General features: G+C 40.9%; 3 protein-coding genes across 8 annotated transcripts in view; all 3 read left to right on the top strand.

Moving 5' to 3' along the window:
* The window catches only part of LOC126565725 (guanine nucleotide-binding protein subunit gamma-e), a 377,807-nt gene that overhangs the window by 339,183 nt on the left and 25,140 nt on the right, over positions 1-13,484 (top strand). The gene's annotated exons all lie outside the window — the stretch shown is intronic.
* Positions 1-13,484, top strand: part of LOC126564633 (ankyrin repeat domain-containing protein 13C) — a 250,773-nt gene that overhangs the window by 121,747 nt on the left and 115,542 nt on the right. The window lies entirely within an intron of this gene.
* LOC126564946 (ELAV-like protein 3) lies at positions 7,002-9,443 on the top strand. Of its 4 annotated transcripts, none has more exons than XM_050222074.1 (7): positions 7,002-7,188; positions 7,278-7,381; positions 7,453-7,606; positions 8,081-8,122; positions 8,293-8,521; positions 8,632-8,818; positions 8,956-9,443. In XM_050222074.1, the coding sequence occupies exons 1-7, from the start codon at positions 7,014-7,016 to the stop codon at positions 9,115-9,117; spliced, it is 1,053 nt and encodes a 350-aa protein (XP_050078031.1). In that variant the 5' UTR covers positions 7,002-7,013; the 3' UTR covers positions 9,118-9,443. The 4 variants fall into 4 exon arrangements, with proteins under 4 accessions (XP_050078031.1, XP_050078032.1, XP_050078033.1 ...); XM_050222075.1 differs by having other exon boundaries at positions 8,635-8,818; XM_050222076.1 differs by lacking the exon at positions 8,081-8,122.

The following is a 13,484-nucleotide window of genomic DNA, read 5'->3' on the forward strand; positions in this document are numbered from 1 at the left end:
GGCTCATAAATCATTTCGCTCGCCCTTCCATCTCGGTAGCTGACGATTTTCGCGTGGCATTCGAAATTGTGGCACGAAGGTTGGGAAACAGCAATGCAAGCCGGAAACAGTTAGAAGGAAGCTGCGGCTTTTCGCTAATCAGCGTCGGAACATTTTCCAGCCGGGTGAGCGCCGACAGGCGCGCGGACCTGATTACTGCTCGAAATGTTCACCGCACCAAAGCGAAGTTTGGCTTTACGGTTTTTTGTTGTTGTGAGTTTATATTCCGCTCATTGAAGGCGGAAGGGTTTAAGTGAGCAGCTCGACAGCATGCGTGGAACATGCGTCGTGTGAAGCTTACGAGCGGTGTGTGCTCAGTCTTAATCGACAGAGCTCTCTAATCATACGGTCTGGTTAAGGGGGTGTTTTATCTGTTGGATAAAAGCCTCCTATCGATCGTACTATTCGCGTTTGGAAATTCCGTTTAATGGTGTACGGCGTCCGTACTTGGAAGCAAGGAAGCGAGGCGCGCATTAACGCATTAGGGTGGAAGTGGTTTTCCAAGTGCGTTTTGTTTGCATTAGCAAACGAATACTCGTGTCTGCGGGACCGGTGGTACCGTTCATAACTCACCACCTAGGTGAAAGTGGGTGAGGCCGTGTGTTAAAGAACACACAGACATAACACGATAAATCCCTTCAGGTATTCATTTGCATCTTATGTCTGCTGCCCGAAAGGTTTGCGCTTTACCGCAACATGATAATGTATCGCCCTGGTATGCAACAACACCTCGTACCTTCCTCGTCATTTGTCAGCTATCAATAATTTATCATCGCAATCTCATCGAGCTTTATAACTTTGTGCAGTGGCTCCCATACCGTTTCACTCATTTCGATTATTATCGATAAGCAAACGCGTGCACAGCTCTAACCGAGCTCTCGAACCATTATCGGGCTTGTGGTGGTGGATGGATTTGCATCCCTGCATAAACAATGACACGTCCATCCTTTTCTATTTCACACTCTGGTTTTTCGTTTCGCTCGCAACACATTCCACGTTCTGTTCCACAGCAGTATCGGTAGAGTTATTTGCACAAATCCCGCATAATTCCCCGGGACTAAATCTATATTTGGGCATCAGCACGGATGCGGTTTCGAAACAATATTTGGGAAACACCGATGGAGAAAACATTTGGCCCCGGGGCGATCAATACGCGCACTCGCACAGCTGCAACTGAAAAGGACACGGGGTACGGGGTATGATGCTGCATGCCAATTAGACGTTCGACAAATTTTGTCCGAAAGCATCGCTGTGTTTTGTACCGAGAAGGCCTAAGACACCGAATCGAACTGGTAGATGGACAGAAATAAAAGCAAATTAAATATGCATGGCTTACTCGGCTCGTACTTAGCTTGCGGTAATCTTATTCGGGTGCAGCATTCGATTAAAAGTTTCCTGTTGCTTGCAACTGTTTGGCAAATACGGTTGCAACAGGCAACCGTACCTCAAAATCACACCATCGCCATGATCCAGGGAAAAGAGAATTAAAAAGTGAATTATTTTGCGCCGTTAAGGCGCTACAGGTATAGTTGAAGCGAAAAGTTTGTGCCCCATGGGTGGGCTCATTTTCAAAGCAATAAAAAGAAAGCCTTCTAGCAGTTGAAACAACAATACGATTGCGCTTATCCTAAGCCATCCCATTTGCTGCTAAGAAAGTCTTTAACTTACAAACACGTCTTGCTAAAAAAAACGCACATTTTCCTTGGTGGATCGTTTATTTCGTGCACTACAGCAGCTCGTCTCGGTTCAAGCTTACCGATACATTAAGGCGTTGGTTGGTTTTTCTCTGGCCATGTGAAACGCCAGCTACACGTTCATCATTCATTTTTATGCGGTTCATTATGTGTAATGTGGGTTTCTGGAATTGGCACATTATTTCCAGTGCCATTTCAGATGCGAAACTGGGCAAAAGACCTTGCGAAGGCGGATCACAAACTTAGGCCCCGGTGTATCAAACAGTGATAAAATGGTTTGGTCTACATGTGGCAGAAAAATGGACGATACGTTTGTTTGTGTTGTTGGAATTTGAAATTGAAATTGTAAGGAATCACAGTGCGGGGAAGAAAGTTCCTGTGACGCATCAGAAGATTGTTTTGCACGGTAAAACAAAATATGAAAATGTGATGAAATTAGCTTCAGATAGTGTTACTTTGAAAAACAAAAAAGACTTTACTTGAATATGTTTTAACTAAGTGCGTATTTGATATACAAAGAAAGGTGTCAGAGCTTATTTATTCAAAAAGCTGTACCGATAATTGAGTTGTTGTAGGTATCATCTACTTTAAAATTCTTATGTTGCATGTCATAATGGCCAAATGCGAGCCACTTCCATTGAGGTATGATTTATAGAACGCTGCTAAAATAAGCCCCTTGTCTTACGGGTTCTAGCACAACCATCAGTCGATGCTTCAGTCACTGTGATGGGCTCGTGATTAATGGAACTATCACCGTACGCCGCGTATACTACAGTTGAGCTAGACACACCGGGAGCAATAGATCAATCGTTTGACGGATGCATCGGATGCACCGACCCATTTTGACGGTTGAGGTCGCGTGTGATAAAACGATCCATTTGCTCCACTTCTGTCACGGGCAGACACAGGTTGCGACACATATTTTCACGCGCACAGCAGCACAATGCTCCACCACGATCAACGCCATTGCGTTGCTGGCAGGCGCTGCTAAATTTTGTGATGCTATTTTTCAAAAGCAAATACCCTCATCTATCACCAAATCGAGTAATGCTGCATCCTTTCCATTGCTAAATGGGACTTTTGTCGTGCCGAAAGAAGGAAACCCCATACAGTTGATGGCATCCGGCTTTCGCTGTGGCATTGCATACGGCAGTATCCATCCGCAGCATGGCTTCTGGAGAAACGAGCAAATAACACGTGCCAAAAGCAATCGTTGCAGGAAAGATTGAGAATGCCAGGGTGCAGAGGGTTTAGAATTGGGAGTTGGATTTATTCTTGCGATGGTTGGCAGTTGGCTTTCGGATCACATCAAGAATCGGTGTACGTTGTTGAGCTGGGCTGGGAGTAGTTTTGTAATCGTCGTACATTGTAGTTTCTGTAGCACTTCATCCTTCTAAAAGAATGATGAAGTAGAGTAAATTTACGTATATTTTTTTATTTTTTCGCCAATATTGTGACCAATGTACAATGAGATATATTGAACAGTAGTTGCGGTCCCACCGTTTAACCATAATTGCTTTTCTTTAGCATGAGAATGTTTTTCACACATTTAATTTACATTTCATCTTCAATTTGAAGCATTAAAAAATAAGATTAAAACGACCTATGATACATAATACATGTATTCTCTTAAGCTATAGTGACAGATGCCACATAAAATTTAATTAAAGTTGGTTCGAAGGTATTGTAGTTTTCTTTGCAATGCATAACTTTTCGCAAAGAAATACAGCAAGAAAAGTTCTTCAATGGTATGTTCGGTTGATAAATAAAGCACCATGAAACGAAATGGAAGTTTTATCCGTTCGTCTTGGATTGATGTTTACTCTGTGTTTCGTAATTGCAATTTTTGCACCAACGAAATCCGTCCGGTACATCTTTCGCACTGGCGTGAAAAACAGAAAGCAAGTTCCTCTTCATCATTCATCACTATCGCTGGCGCCTGCAAATGGAGCTCATCACAACTGTTTTTTTGTTTTGTTTTGTTTTTGTTTATGGTGATCAGGAGTTCCATTCCAGATGCTGAAGCTACCCAATCTTTCCACAGTTCTTGAGCCACCGAATAAATACTAAACACAAAGAGGTGGATAAAGAATGCAGTTGCCAAACATTTGCTTCCCGAAGCAGTGCATTAGTGCGTTCTCATTTGATGGTCGAGCGCTTTAGTAAACGAACCGAACCATGCGAGCCTGAATGCGGGCTTATTGTGTCTTTCCTTCTAAATTGATTGCTTGTTTCATCAAGCAAGGTTTACAAATTGGTTTGCACTGCTTAGGATAGAACAGCGGCGTCAGTTCTTTAGCTTAATCTAATTCTTTTTAGTTGAAATATTCAAATTGGTTCATTTACAAGTTGATTAAAGAAGTTTCTTTTCTATTTCCAGATAAAAAAACACAACTGAATAAATCTTCCATTTATAAGATTTTTCTAGTCAGAGGGAGAAGAATAATAGCTTATCTACGTCTACTATACTAAGAAAACGGGTGGTATGTATTTATATTTATTGCAAACATACTCTAAATTTCAAACGTTTCCATTCAATTCATCAAAGTCATCAATTTAGTCATTTTAGTTTCATTACTATCTGCGCGCCATGTTTTTTTTTTATTTAATTCATCCAATAATCAAAGGTTGAGTTTGTGGAACGTAATTAGTTCCAGTGGAATGAAATTCATTTTTTTTTCACAACCAGGACCAGTATTCGGTAACCACCAAAAGCTTTTGCCGGCAGCCCAGTGGCTTTTCTGATGTTCTGCCTACTGAACCAGAACAACAGTAGGTTTTTTTTTGTAAATCGGGAAGCTTTTAAATTGTGTTTTATTTTTCAATACTATTTCTGTGTAGCACAACCTTCCATTCATCTTTTTTGTTTGGCATTAAAGATTTTACTACAAAAAATAGCGTTAGCATATCTACAGCACAAGCTGTAGATTGTTCGTAATTTAAAGTTTCCCATTAGCACTTTTCTAGTGAAATTGTGATGCAGTGTAAAAATAAAGAAAAGAAATCTTCTGCCATAATAATCAGATATTGGTCAGGCAATCGGTTTTGCGGGCTTAATTCGATCAAATGCACAACCGATATCTCTTAATCTTATAAGCTGTTGACCTTTGCAAAAAACGTGGACACACATGTAAAAATAGACGGAATGCGGTGTTGATTTGAAAGTGCCGTTGTGTTTTTTTCTTTCTTCGTTCTCTTCATCTAAGTCACAGAGAATAAAGTCGCAAAGAAACATGTTCAATAGCAAAAGCTCGAACGCTTTCATGGCGTTCCTAATCCAATAAGCCGATTCTTTCAGTGCAGGCGGACAATTCGTATCCATCCACTACTGTTCAGGCTGATATGGCAATTTAAACCCGAAGAAATGTATACCAATCAGAAGATTCACATGTGGCGTGTGATATGCCACTTGTAAAAAAGATAATGGACGATATGTTTGTGTTCCTTCTTTGTATGTTTTTTATAGATGTTTTATTTTTATAATATATGGTGGTGGTTGCTTGTCTGAAATATAGACACAAGCCATTATGATTTAGTTACGCGTATTTTCGATTTTACCCATTTTAAAGCTGGACAGTGACAGAGAGTGGTAGAGTGGAAGTAAGCGATAATTAATTGAAAAATCATTGCTACATACGCCACTCTACAGGCAAGATTCGATTTAATAACTGATACGATTATGGTTCACATGATTCATCAGGCAACAAATTTAATTAACAGATTTAAATGTACATAATGGAGACGCCTGGTTGTGGAGACGCCTGGTAGTGGAGACGCCTGGTAGTGGATACGCCTGGTAGTGGAGACGCCTGGTAGTGGAGACGCCTGGTAGTGGAGACGCCTGTTAGTGGATACGCCTGGTAGTGGAGATGCCTGGTGTTTTGTTAACAATTTCTTCCCACTCTCGTTTGTAATTGTACTGTTTTCGATTATTTATTTCCTATTTCCGTACATTCTTTTAACTGTACGTAACGAAATGGAAACTTCATTTCACACATTTTTTATTTTTTTATTAATAAAGTACGGCCAGGCCGTATTGCTTACAATAACTTAAAAGTAAGATAATCCTTTCATCTTTGCTGGGAGACATTTCCTTCTACGAGCCGTGAAAGGGCACCATATCCCTGGTGTGCTCGGTTGATTTCACACATTTGGAGTCTTGGCATAACGTGTGTGTTTTACCACAGATCTAGCAAAAGGGCACTTCAAGCTATTGTAAGCTGTGAGAGATTTTCTTCACTGTTCTGTTTTTTTGTATGGTTGGTAATAAATGGTTACCAGAGATTGTGGCTACTAATATCGTTAAGGGATATTGTTCCCTTTCTTTTTTGTCTCAATAGGAAATGGATGTTTCTTCCGCCATTTCACCTGCTATCGTTGTTACGAAAAACTCATCTTCTTCTTTTTATATTTCTTTGTGCATATTCTCTTCTGTGTGAATGTCTTTTTAACGTTAGTGTTTTACGTACAGTGAAACGTTTAAAACCATTTAGTGCGATATGTGGTGTATAGAAATCATTCGCTTCCAAATGTAACAATTCATCTTCGCAGCTATTAATGAGTCTTATCTTCTTTTTTTCCTCCCTTTTTTACACTATTCATGTATGCGTTTCTATGGAAGATAAATCTTCAGATTTATTCGCTGCACATCCGATATAGATGCATTAAGTTAATGCACATCGTACACCAGAGTGCAGCGCAGCGCAATAGTGAACGTATAAACGGCCAGCGTACCTTTTGCAGGAAGTAAATTGTACAAGTTTTAGCGTTAGCTTTAAGGCGCGTAACGTAACAGTGGAAGAAACAATCTGCCAACGGTGGTAAAACGCTTTTCCGGGTGTTCATCCGGAATATCATCAGTATTACTAGTGCTATACTCTACTGTTCACAAGGCTGGAATCAACGACGACGAAGACGACGAAGGCGAAAACACAGAAAATACGACATCCAATAAATTTGCTGTCTTAACTTTAAGGACATTCTGAGGGTGTCGAGGAGGCGCAGAAGCAAAAAGCCTCCAGAAAGAAGCAAGAAAGCACGAGTGGTCGTTACAATCATTTACGGACGCCGCACAACGGTTGACACTTCCATTATCGTCGATAGACGAAAAGCTCTCCTCACCTTCCAACCAGGGCCGGTGCGACTGGTAACGAGAGAAATAGCTCTGGTTTGTGCTAGCCGGGGGAACTCCTTGTCCAGGCTCCTGTGAAACAAAAGCGGTAACTGTGTAGTACGTCCCTTGCTCCCAACATCTGTTCAAAGCCGCCGGTTAACTGTGTCATGATGACGAACGGAATCGCTGATGCGCAACAAAATGGCGGTGGCCAGGAGGACTCAAAGACCAATCTTATCGTCAATTATTTACCACAGCAGATGACCCAGGAAGAGATACGGTCGCTTTTCTCCAGCATCGGGGAGGTGGAAAGCTGCAAGCTGATCCGAGACAAAGTGACCGGTAAGTGGGAGGGTAGTGTGGTGTTTGCACGCTGTGCTCAGAATCGGTTGGTTGACTTACACTTCATTCGGGCGGGTGATTGCTTGCAGGGCAAAGCCTTGGGTACGGATTCGTTAACTACCAGCGGGCTGAGGATGCGAGCAAAGCGATCAACACACTGAACGGCCTAAGGTTGCAGAACAAGCAAATTAAGGTAGGTAACGGCAGTAGCATTCATTCGCTGTTGATACAAGCGACAAAGACAATCGATCTCTTTGGTTTCAGGTGTCGTTTGCTCGTCCGAGCTCGGAAGCAATAAAGGGTGCGAATCTGTATGTGTCGGGTTTGCCGAAAAACATGCTACAGGCGGATCTGGAAGCTTTGTTCAGCCCGTACGGACGCATTATTACGTCCCGCATTCTGTGTGACAATATTACAGGTAAGCCAATTGTAGCAATCGAATAGTTAAGAGAGCAAGTACCTTGTAATGTAAACCTGAGTAAGGCTTTAACTGAGAATTCGTGGTACAAAAATGTGAGTAATTTGGATTTGAATTTGTACAAGTTGTTGTATCGGTTGAAACATCCGGTTTTATGAACATGATTCTTATCTTGCTGTAGCAATTCATGTACAGAAAACTATTTATTTTTAAACTACAAAAAAATGAAGTTTTTATACAGCAGTTGGTTTTGTTATACTGCAATTTACTGAACTGTCGTGTGAACAAGAGTATTATGTTTATTTTGGTTCAAATTTGAAAGGTACTTTAATTGTTATTTTTGTATTCTGTTTCAATCTAATTGATACAAATGATTTTACTAATTATTGCTTTACAAAACTCATAATTTAAACTTATTTTGCATTCATTTTCTCCTATGATTTTCTCTTTATTTGATTATTTTGTCTCTTGAAGCACGACAGTACAGCTCTCCAAGTGGTGCTGAAAATGGCAATGGTATGTATTGTACATATAATGACGCATTTTGTTTTTAGCAGACAATACTTGCTCCAGCCAGTGGCCAATAGTGGTTAACTTTAATTAATTGATTATTGCAAATCTGTAAAAATGCTCTTGTTTAGTTTAATCATTGCTTTGTGTTGTGGCATCTTTTCCCATCCAAATAGGTCTTTCGAAGGGCGTAGGCTTTATTCGCTTCGATCAGCGCATGGAGGCCGAAAAAGCCATCAAAGAGCTGAACGGAACCGTTCCAAAGGGCTCAACCGAACCGATCACGGTCAAGTTTGCGAACAATCCGAGCAGCACGAAAACTGTACCACCACTGGCAGCCTACCTGGGTCCGCAAGCCGCTCGCCGTTTCCCAGGACCGATTCATCATCCGACCGGACGATTTAGGTAGACCGAACTGTCACATCGCTACCAATCTCATATATTTACACTAACATGTTTGTTATTGTGTGTACTTCTTATGCTGGATACGGTTCGGTGCGGATTGCGTCCAAAAGCAGTGCCATTCCAAACTATCGATATTCGCCACTGGCCGGAGATTTACTGGCGAACTCGATGATTCCTACCAACGCCATTGCGAACGGATCCGGTTGGTGTATTTTCGTCTACAACCTCGCACCGGAAACGGAAGAGAACGTTCTGTGGCAGCTGTTCGGTCCGTTCGGTGCCGTCCAATCGGTTAAGGTCAGTGTGCATTGTTTGGGCAGTTTGATAGATTTACTGGCTGAAGCAGTCCACAGTGTTTCGTTTCATGCTGTTGTAAAAGTGTTCGTTTCTTTTCTTAAATGAATGCTAATCCGTGCTTCTCCATCCCTTCGCAGGTCATCAAGGATCTGCAAACGAACAAATGCAAAGGCTTCGGATTCGTTACGATGACCAACTACGATGAAGCAGTCGTTGCCATACAATCGCTGAACGGTTACACGCTCGGTAACCGGGTGCTGCAGGTTAGCTTCAAGACAAACAAATCGAAAAATGCGTAAAATCAAGCGAACCTGCCACCGGAGCTGTTCGCCCACTGGCTGGCTCAGCTTTCGATCGTAGCCACAGCCCGCAACAACATCGGTGAGCAAGAGGAATCACATCGCCGCAAGACGATGCTGGACGAACGGCAACGGCAGCAGGACCCGCTGGGACTCACGCGCCGCCGACAGGGAACTCGCGACAGGGAGCTCGCTGGAATGTTAGACCAGCGGCGTTCCTTGGATGGATGGATGAGCGAACTAAACGAGCTACTGAAAATGCGTCCAATCAGATAAGATCCGCAACGATGGACCTGTTTACTTATTTATTATAATTATTATCATCATTCTCGTGTTTCCATTCATTTGGAGAGCGGTGCTGTGTATCGAGTGTATGTGAAAGGCGAATGATTCGGTGGTAGCAGTAGCAGAACGGAAATCGCGATAAAAAAAAGAAAAGTCCAAAGAAAATGAAGCACGGAAAAAGTTGAAACATACACATAATGATTCCAGAATTTGTGCGAAACGTGGCGTGGGGAAATATATTTTGCGTTGTTTTGTTTCATTCTGTGCAAGTTGATTTCTGTAACGGAAACGGAAATACCAAGAGGTCGTTTACAGTGTGCGCCAACTTTGGGCGATACAAAGAAGGATGGACACCGAAAAGGAATGTGCAAAATAGGCAGAAGGCAGGAGGAAAAAAGTGCAATAATAGCTACAACCCACAATTCAAACGCCATTCAGTCAGACTGTTGTGGAAGCGTAATGCAAACACCGGAACCGTAATGATAATGCTAATCAGTGATACTACACGGTGGTTAGCAGCGGTGCGTCGTAATGACCGGTATCGAACATCGTCTGTATCTCTGGTCGCTAAACTCCTCCGAGTTAGTTTTGAGCAAGTGTTAGAGTGCTCGCTAGCCGAAACGCATTATAGGGAATAGGGGAGGGAAAAATGGGAAAAGAATTGTAACTTGCTCGTAAGAAATGTAAGAAAGGCAAACCATTTTTAGAAGAATTTTACACAAGGTTTTACACGAGTAAAAAAAAAAAAGCAAGAATCACCAAAGTGACGGGGATGGTAGGAAGGAAAAGGGAGGAAGACAACAAAAAAAAAGTTCGTTTGAACACTTTAAATGTAATGAAGAAGCGAAGCAAACCCCTAGTGAAGCCAAACAGGGCACACCGTGCCCACACCGATGTATGTCAAAGCGGGAATCGGAAACGATGATGTCACCAATTGCCACGAACGAAACGTGAAGCCGTTTTTCACCACAATTTTTTCCCCACTTTCTATACTCGCTAAGGAAGATGCGATGGGAGTGTTTGGTTTGCGTTCCGACAGCAATCGATGCGATGGTGTTTAGATTAATTTAATTAACTCATTTCTTTTGTTCTTTTGTGCGTTTCCGTTGATGTTCGCTTTGTGTTTGTTACGTTTAGTTCCGTTCGATGCTGTTTCGTCGAACCAACACGTCACACTAAACATTAGTATGAGTAAATTTGTTTTTAGACCGTTTTCGTCATTGCAAGCACTGGAAAACGCAGTGCAAAGCATCACACTAGACATTATCAAATGTTTGATTTAAAAATAATTTTTCTAAAGTTCCTTGTTGTTAATGGTTTTATCAGTAGTTTTTGGTTGTCTTTTCGCACTCACACAAAGGAGGAATGGAATGCGAAGCGTAGCGTTTTTTTGCTTAAACTTTATTTATTCACCGTGCAGTCAGGTCACGATCATCAGATAAATGGCCAGTAGCTGTCAGTAGACTTTACTGTACCACTAAATGAGGCACGCTTGAATGTTAAATATTGTGCTTTTGGGTTTTTGATGTTCTTTTTTTTTTTAATTTGTTTCAATTTTATAAACCTCTTGCCGAATCTTAAAGCTTTGCGTGTTGGAGTAAGTTAAATACTATTACAAACACACCCAGGCACACAAGAGAAAATATTTAATTTTATTAGCACGTGTTTGAGTTTGTTTGTGTCATTATTTTGGTTAAAAGTCATGCATGGTGAAGCGTTAGGTGGCATAATTTAGTTACTGGAATGATTTTGTTCAATGTCTACCGTGCGAATCAATCGAAAATGCGTCGAATGTGTGGGAGCAGCTAAGTAACGAAATTGTAATATTTAAAACAGTGAAAAAAGTACCAAAAAACGATTGCAAAACAGTATTGTTTGGTGTGTGTTTTTTTTTTTTTTATATTTTGTTTTTATTTCATTACTTTTATTGATTGTATGATTTATTTCCTGCGTAAAGCTAATCAAGAAACAACATATAGCTTACTACGTTACCTTGGACAAAATGTTTGCCACGTCATGTTCCGACCCACAAACCACCTTTCATCTGTAATCCCCCGTTTCCGTTACGTAGAATGCGAACGCAAACTATCGGGACCATTGACCAGTTGTAGCGAAGCGTGGTAGCGTTCAAACAAACCAATGGTAGATGCTTTTAAACGGTTTAAAGAAAGAAGTACTGAACTCTACTCGCTTCAAAGCAAACCACACGCGTACGGTTCTGGCGTGAATCAATTTGCTGAACCGTATCAATCTTCTAGCCGATTCCGCCCATTATTGCACGTAGTTTACGCGGCCCTAGATTTTACCGGGTGCAGTTGAGTAACCTGTCACCATCGATGTCCTTTCCAATTTATGTGCTGGTAAGGGATCGGTTCTTGGCGGACAGAAAGCGCTGAAATGTGGATTATGTTGAAATTTCCCCCTTTGCTCCGAGATTTATTCCGTTTGCATGCGGCACAGAAGGTATTTTATGACTACATTCATTCAAATAGACATAAAGAGTGATGCAAATCGCTCTATATTCGTTTGATGGGAGATACACGATCCATTCTATCGATGTTACACTCATCGCGCAAGAGAGCATCTTAGTGGTAACAGGAAAACGACGATGAACTGCTCAATCGAAGGCAATGAGTAAATAAATTGAGGTTGTGCTAGTCGATACGATCCGCGAGGAACCAAAGTGGACGGGTACTCAGAGAAAAAAAAAAAACTGATACGCTATAAATCCTGAACATGCAATATTAAGAAGCAAAGTTACTACTGGCAAACCACGTGGATACGAGGTGCTATATTGTAGAACCAGTTTTTTTCCCCCCAAACTCGCACAAAACCGACGCGTGTGTTATGGAGGAAAAGATCATTTGGATGGGGAAAATGATACACTATTCCCTTTAACCTGCTCCAAACGACGTTGCAAAAAAAAACCACAACCCAAACTAGAACAAAAATTATAAGCCCGAATCGGAACACAAACCGAGTACGAGAGTCTACGATATTTATATATCTATACACATTATATAGTGAAACCTTTATGACGCTGTACAAGGAAGTAAGTAATTATATTTATAACTCTTATCGATTGAGTGTCGATGAGTTTGAAACCGAAACGAAGCGTACTATCCGGGTATATTAAAAAAGAGGAAAAACGCAAGAAAAACAGCAACACGGAACAACAAGAATAACAACAACAACTAATATTAAACAGCGCAACTACATTGCTAGCAGAGGGAGAGGCAACAAGCAAGCGAGAATACAATAACAAAAAAAAAAGGTAATAAATTATTGCAGCAAAAAAACACATCTTATTAGTCCAATAGTATTATATACATAATATATATAATTCAATATTTACATTCTCAGATAGGAAAATTAATGCATAATCGATAACTTTAATGCAAAACGCAAACGTGTTACGATTGGCGTAGCATCGGCCGCCGGGTCAAAGTGCAATAGTTAGAACGTGCGGAACGGCTGAATTAGCGGCCCTCACCCCCCCACCTTCCTGTTCTTCGATATTGATTGTCCATCTTTATCATATTCAATGCATTAATTTGATGTTGTTTACTGCTAAATACGTATAGTTCTATATCGCCGATTTTACCGTAAAAGTTAAATTAATCAACCCCCTTAAACACAGCAGGCAAAATTCCATACACAAAAAAAAAAAACGCGAAAAACCATACAATCTAATCAGATACAGCGAACGTATTACGTACGAGTCCGTTTACGTACCCATTTCCGTGTGAGGAACTTTTCCCGGTGCCCGGGACTACAAACAAATCCACAACCCAAAAGCCAAACTAATGACGATAATGAACCGCTTCAGTATTATTGTAATAGAGAGAATGTATTTCTGCTTTGTCTTGTTCGTGGTTCCAGTGAAAGCAAAGCAAAGAAAACAAACAAAAACTAGCGAAACTGTAGAGCATCCTAACAAACAAACACTTCCCGGCAGCAGTAAAAAAAAAAGGAGAACAGAAAAGAATGGGTAAACTAATTTAGCGATAAACAAATTAAACGAAGTTAGAATTGTAGCTATAAATGTTTAAATTATTCAAAAATATTGAATTATGTGTCCG

Source organism: Anopheles maculipalpis, chromosome 3RL, assembly GCF_943734695.1.
Source record: "Anopheles maculipalpis chromosome 3RL, idAnoMacuDA_375_x, whole genome shotgun sequence".
Lineage (NCBI taxonomy): Eukaryota > Metazoa > Arthropoda > Insecta > Diptera > Culicidae > Anopheles > Anopheles maculipalpis.

Coding starts and splice junctions, on each gene's coding strand:
- LOC126564946 (XM_050222074.1), top strand. CDS start 7,014: ATGATGACGAACGGAATCGCTGATGCGCAACAAAATGGCGGTGGCCAG. Junction 7,607..8,080: donor TCTGTGTGACAATATTACAG/GTAAGCCAATTG, acceptor TGTCTCTTGAAG/CACGACAGTACAGCTCTCCA. Junction 8,819..8,955: donor GTGCCGTCCAATCGGTTAAG/GTCAGTGTGCAT, acceptor ATCCCTTCGCAG/GTCATCAAGGATCTGCAAAC.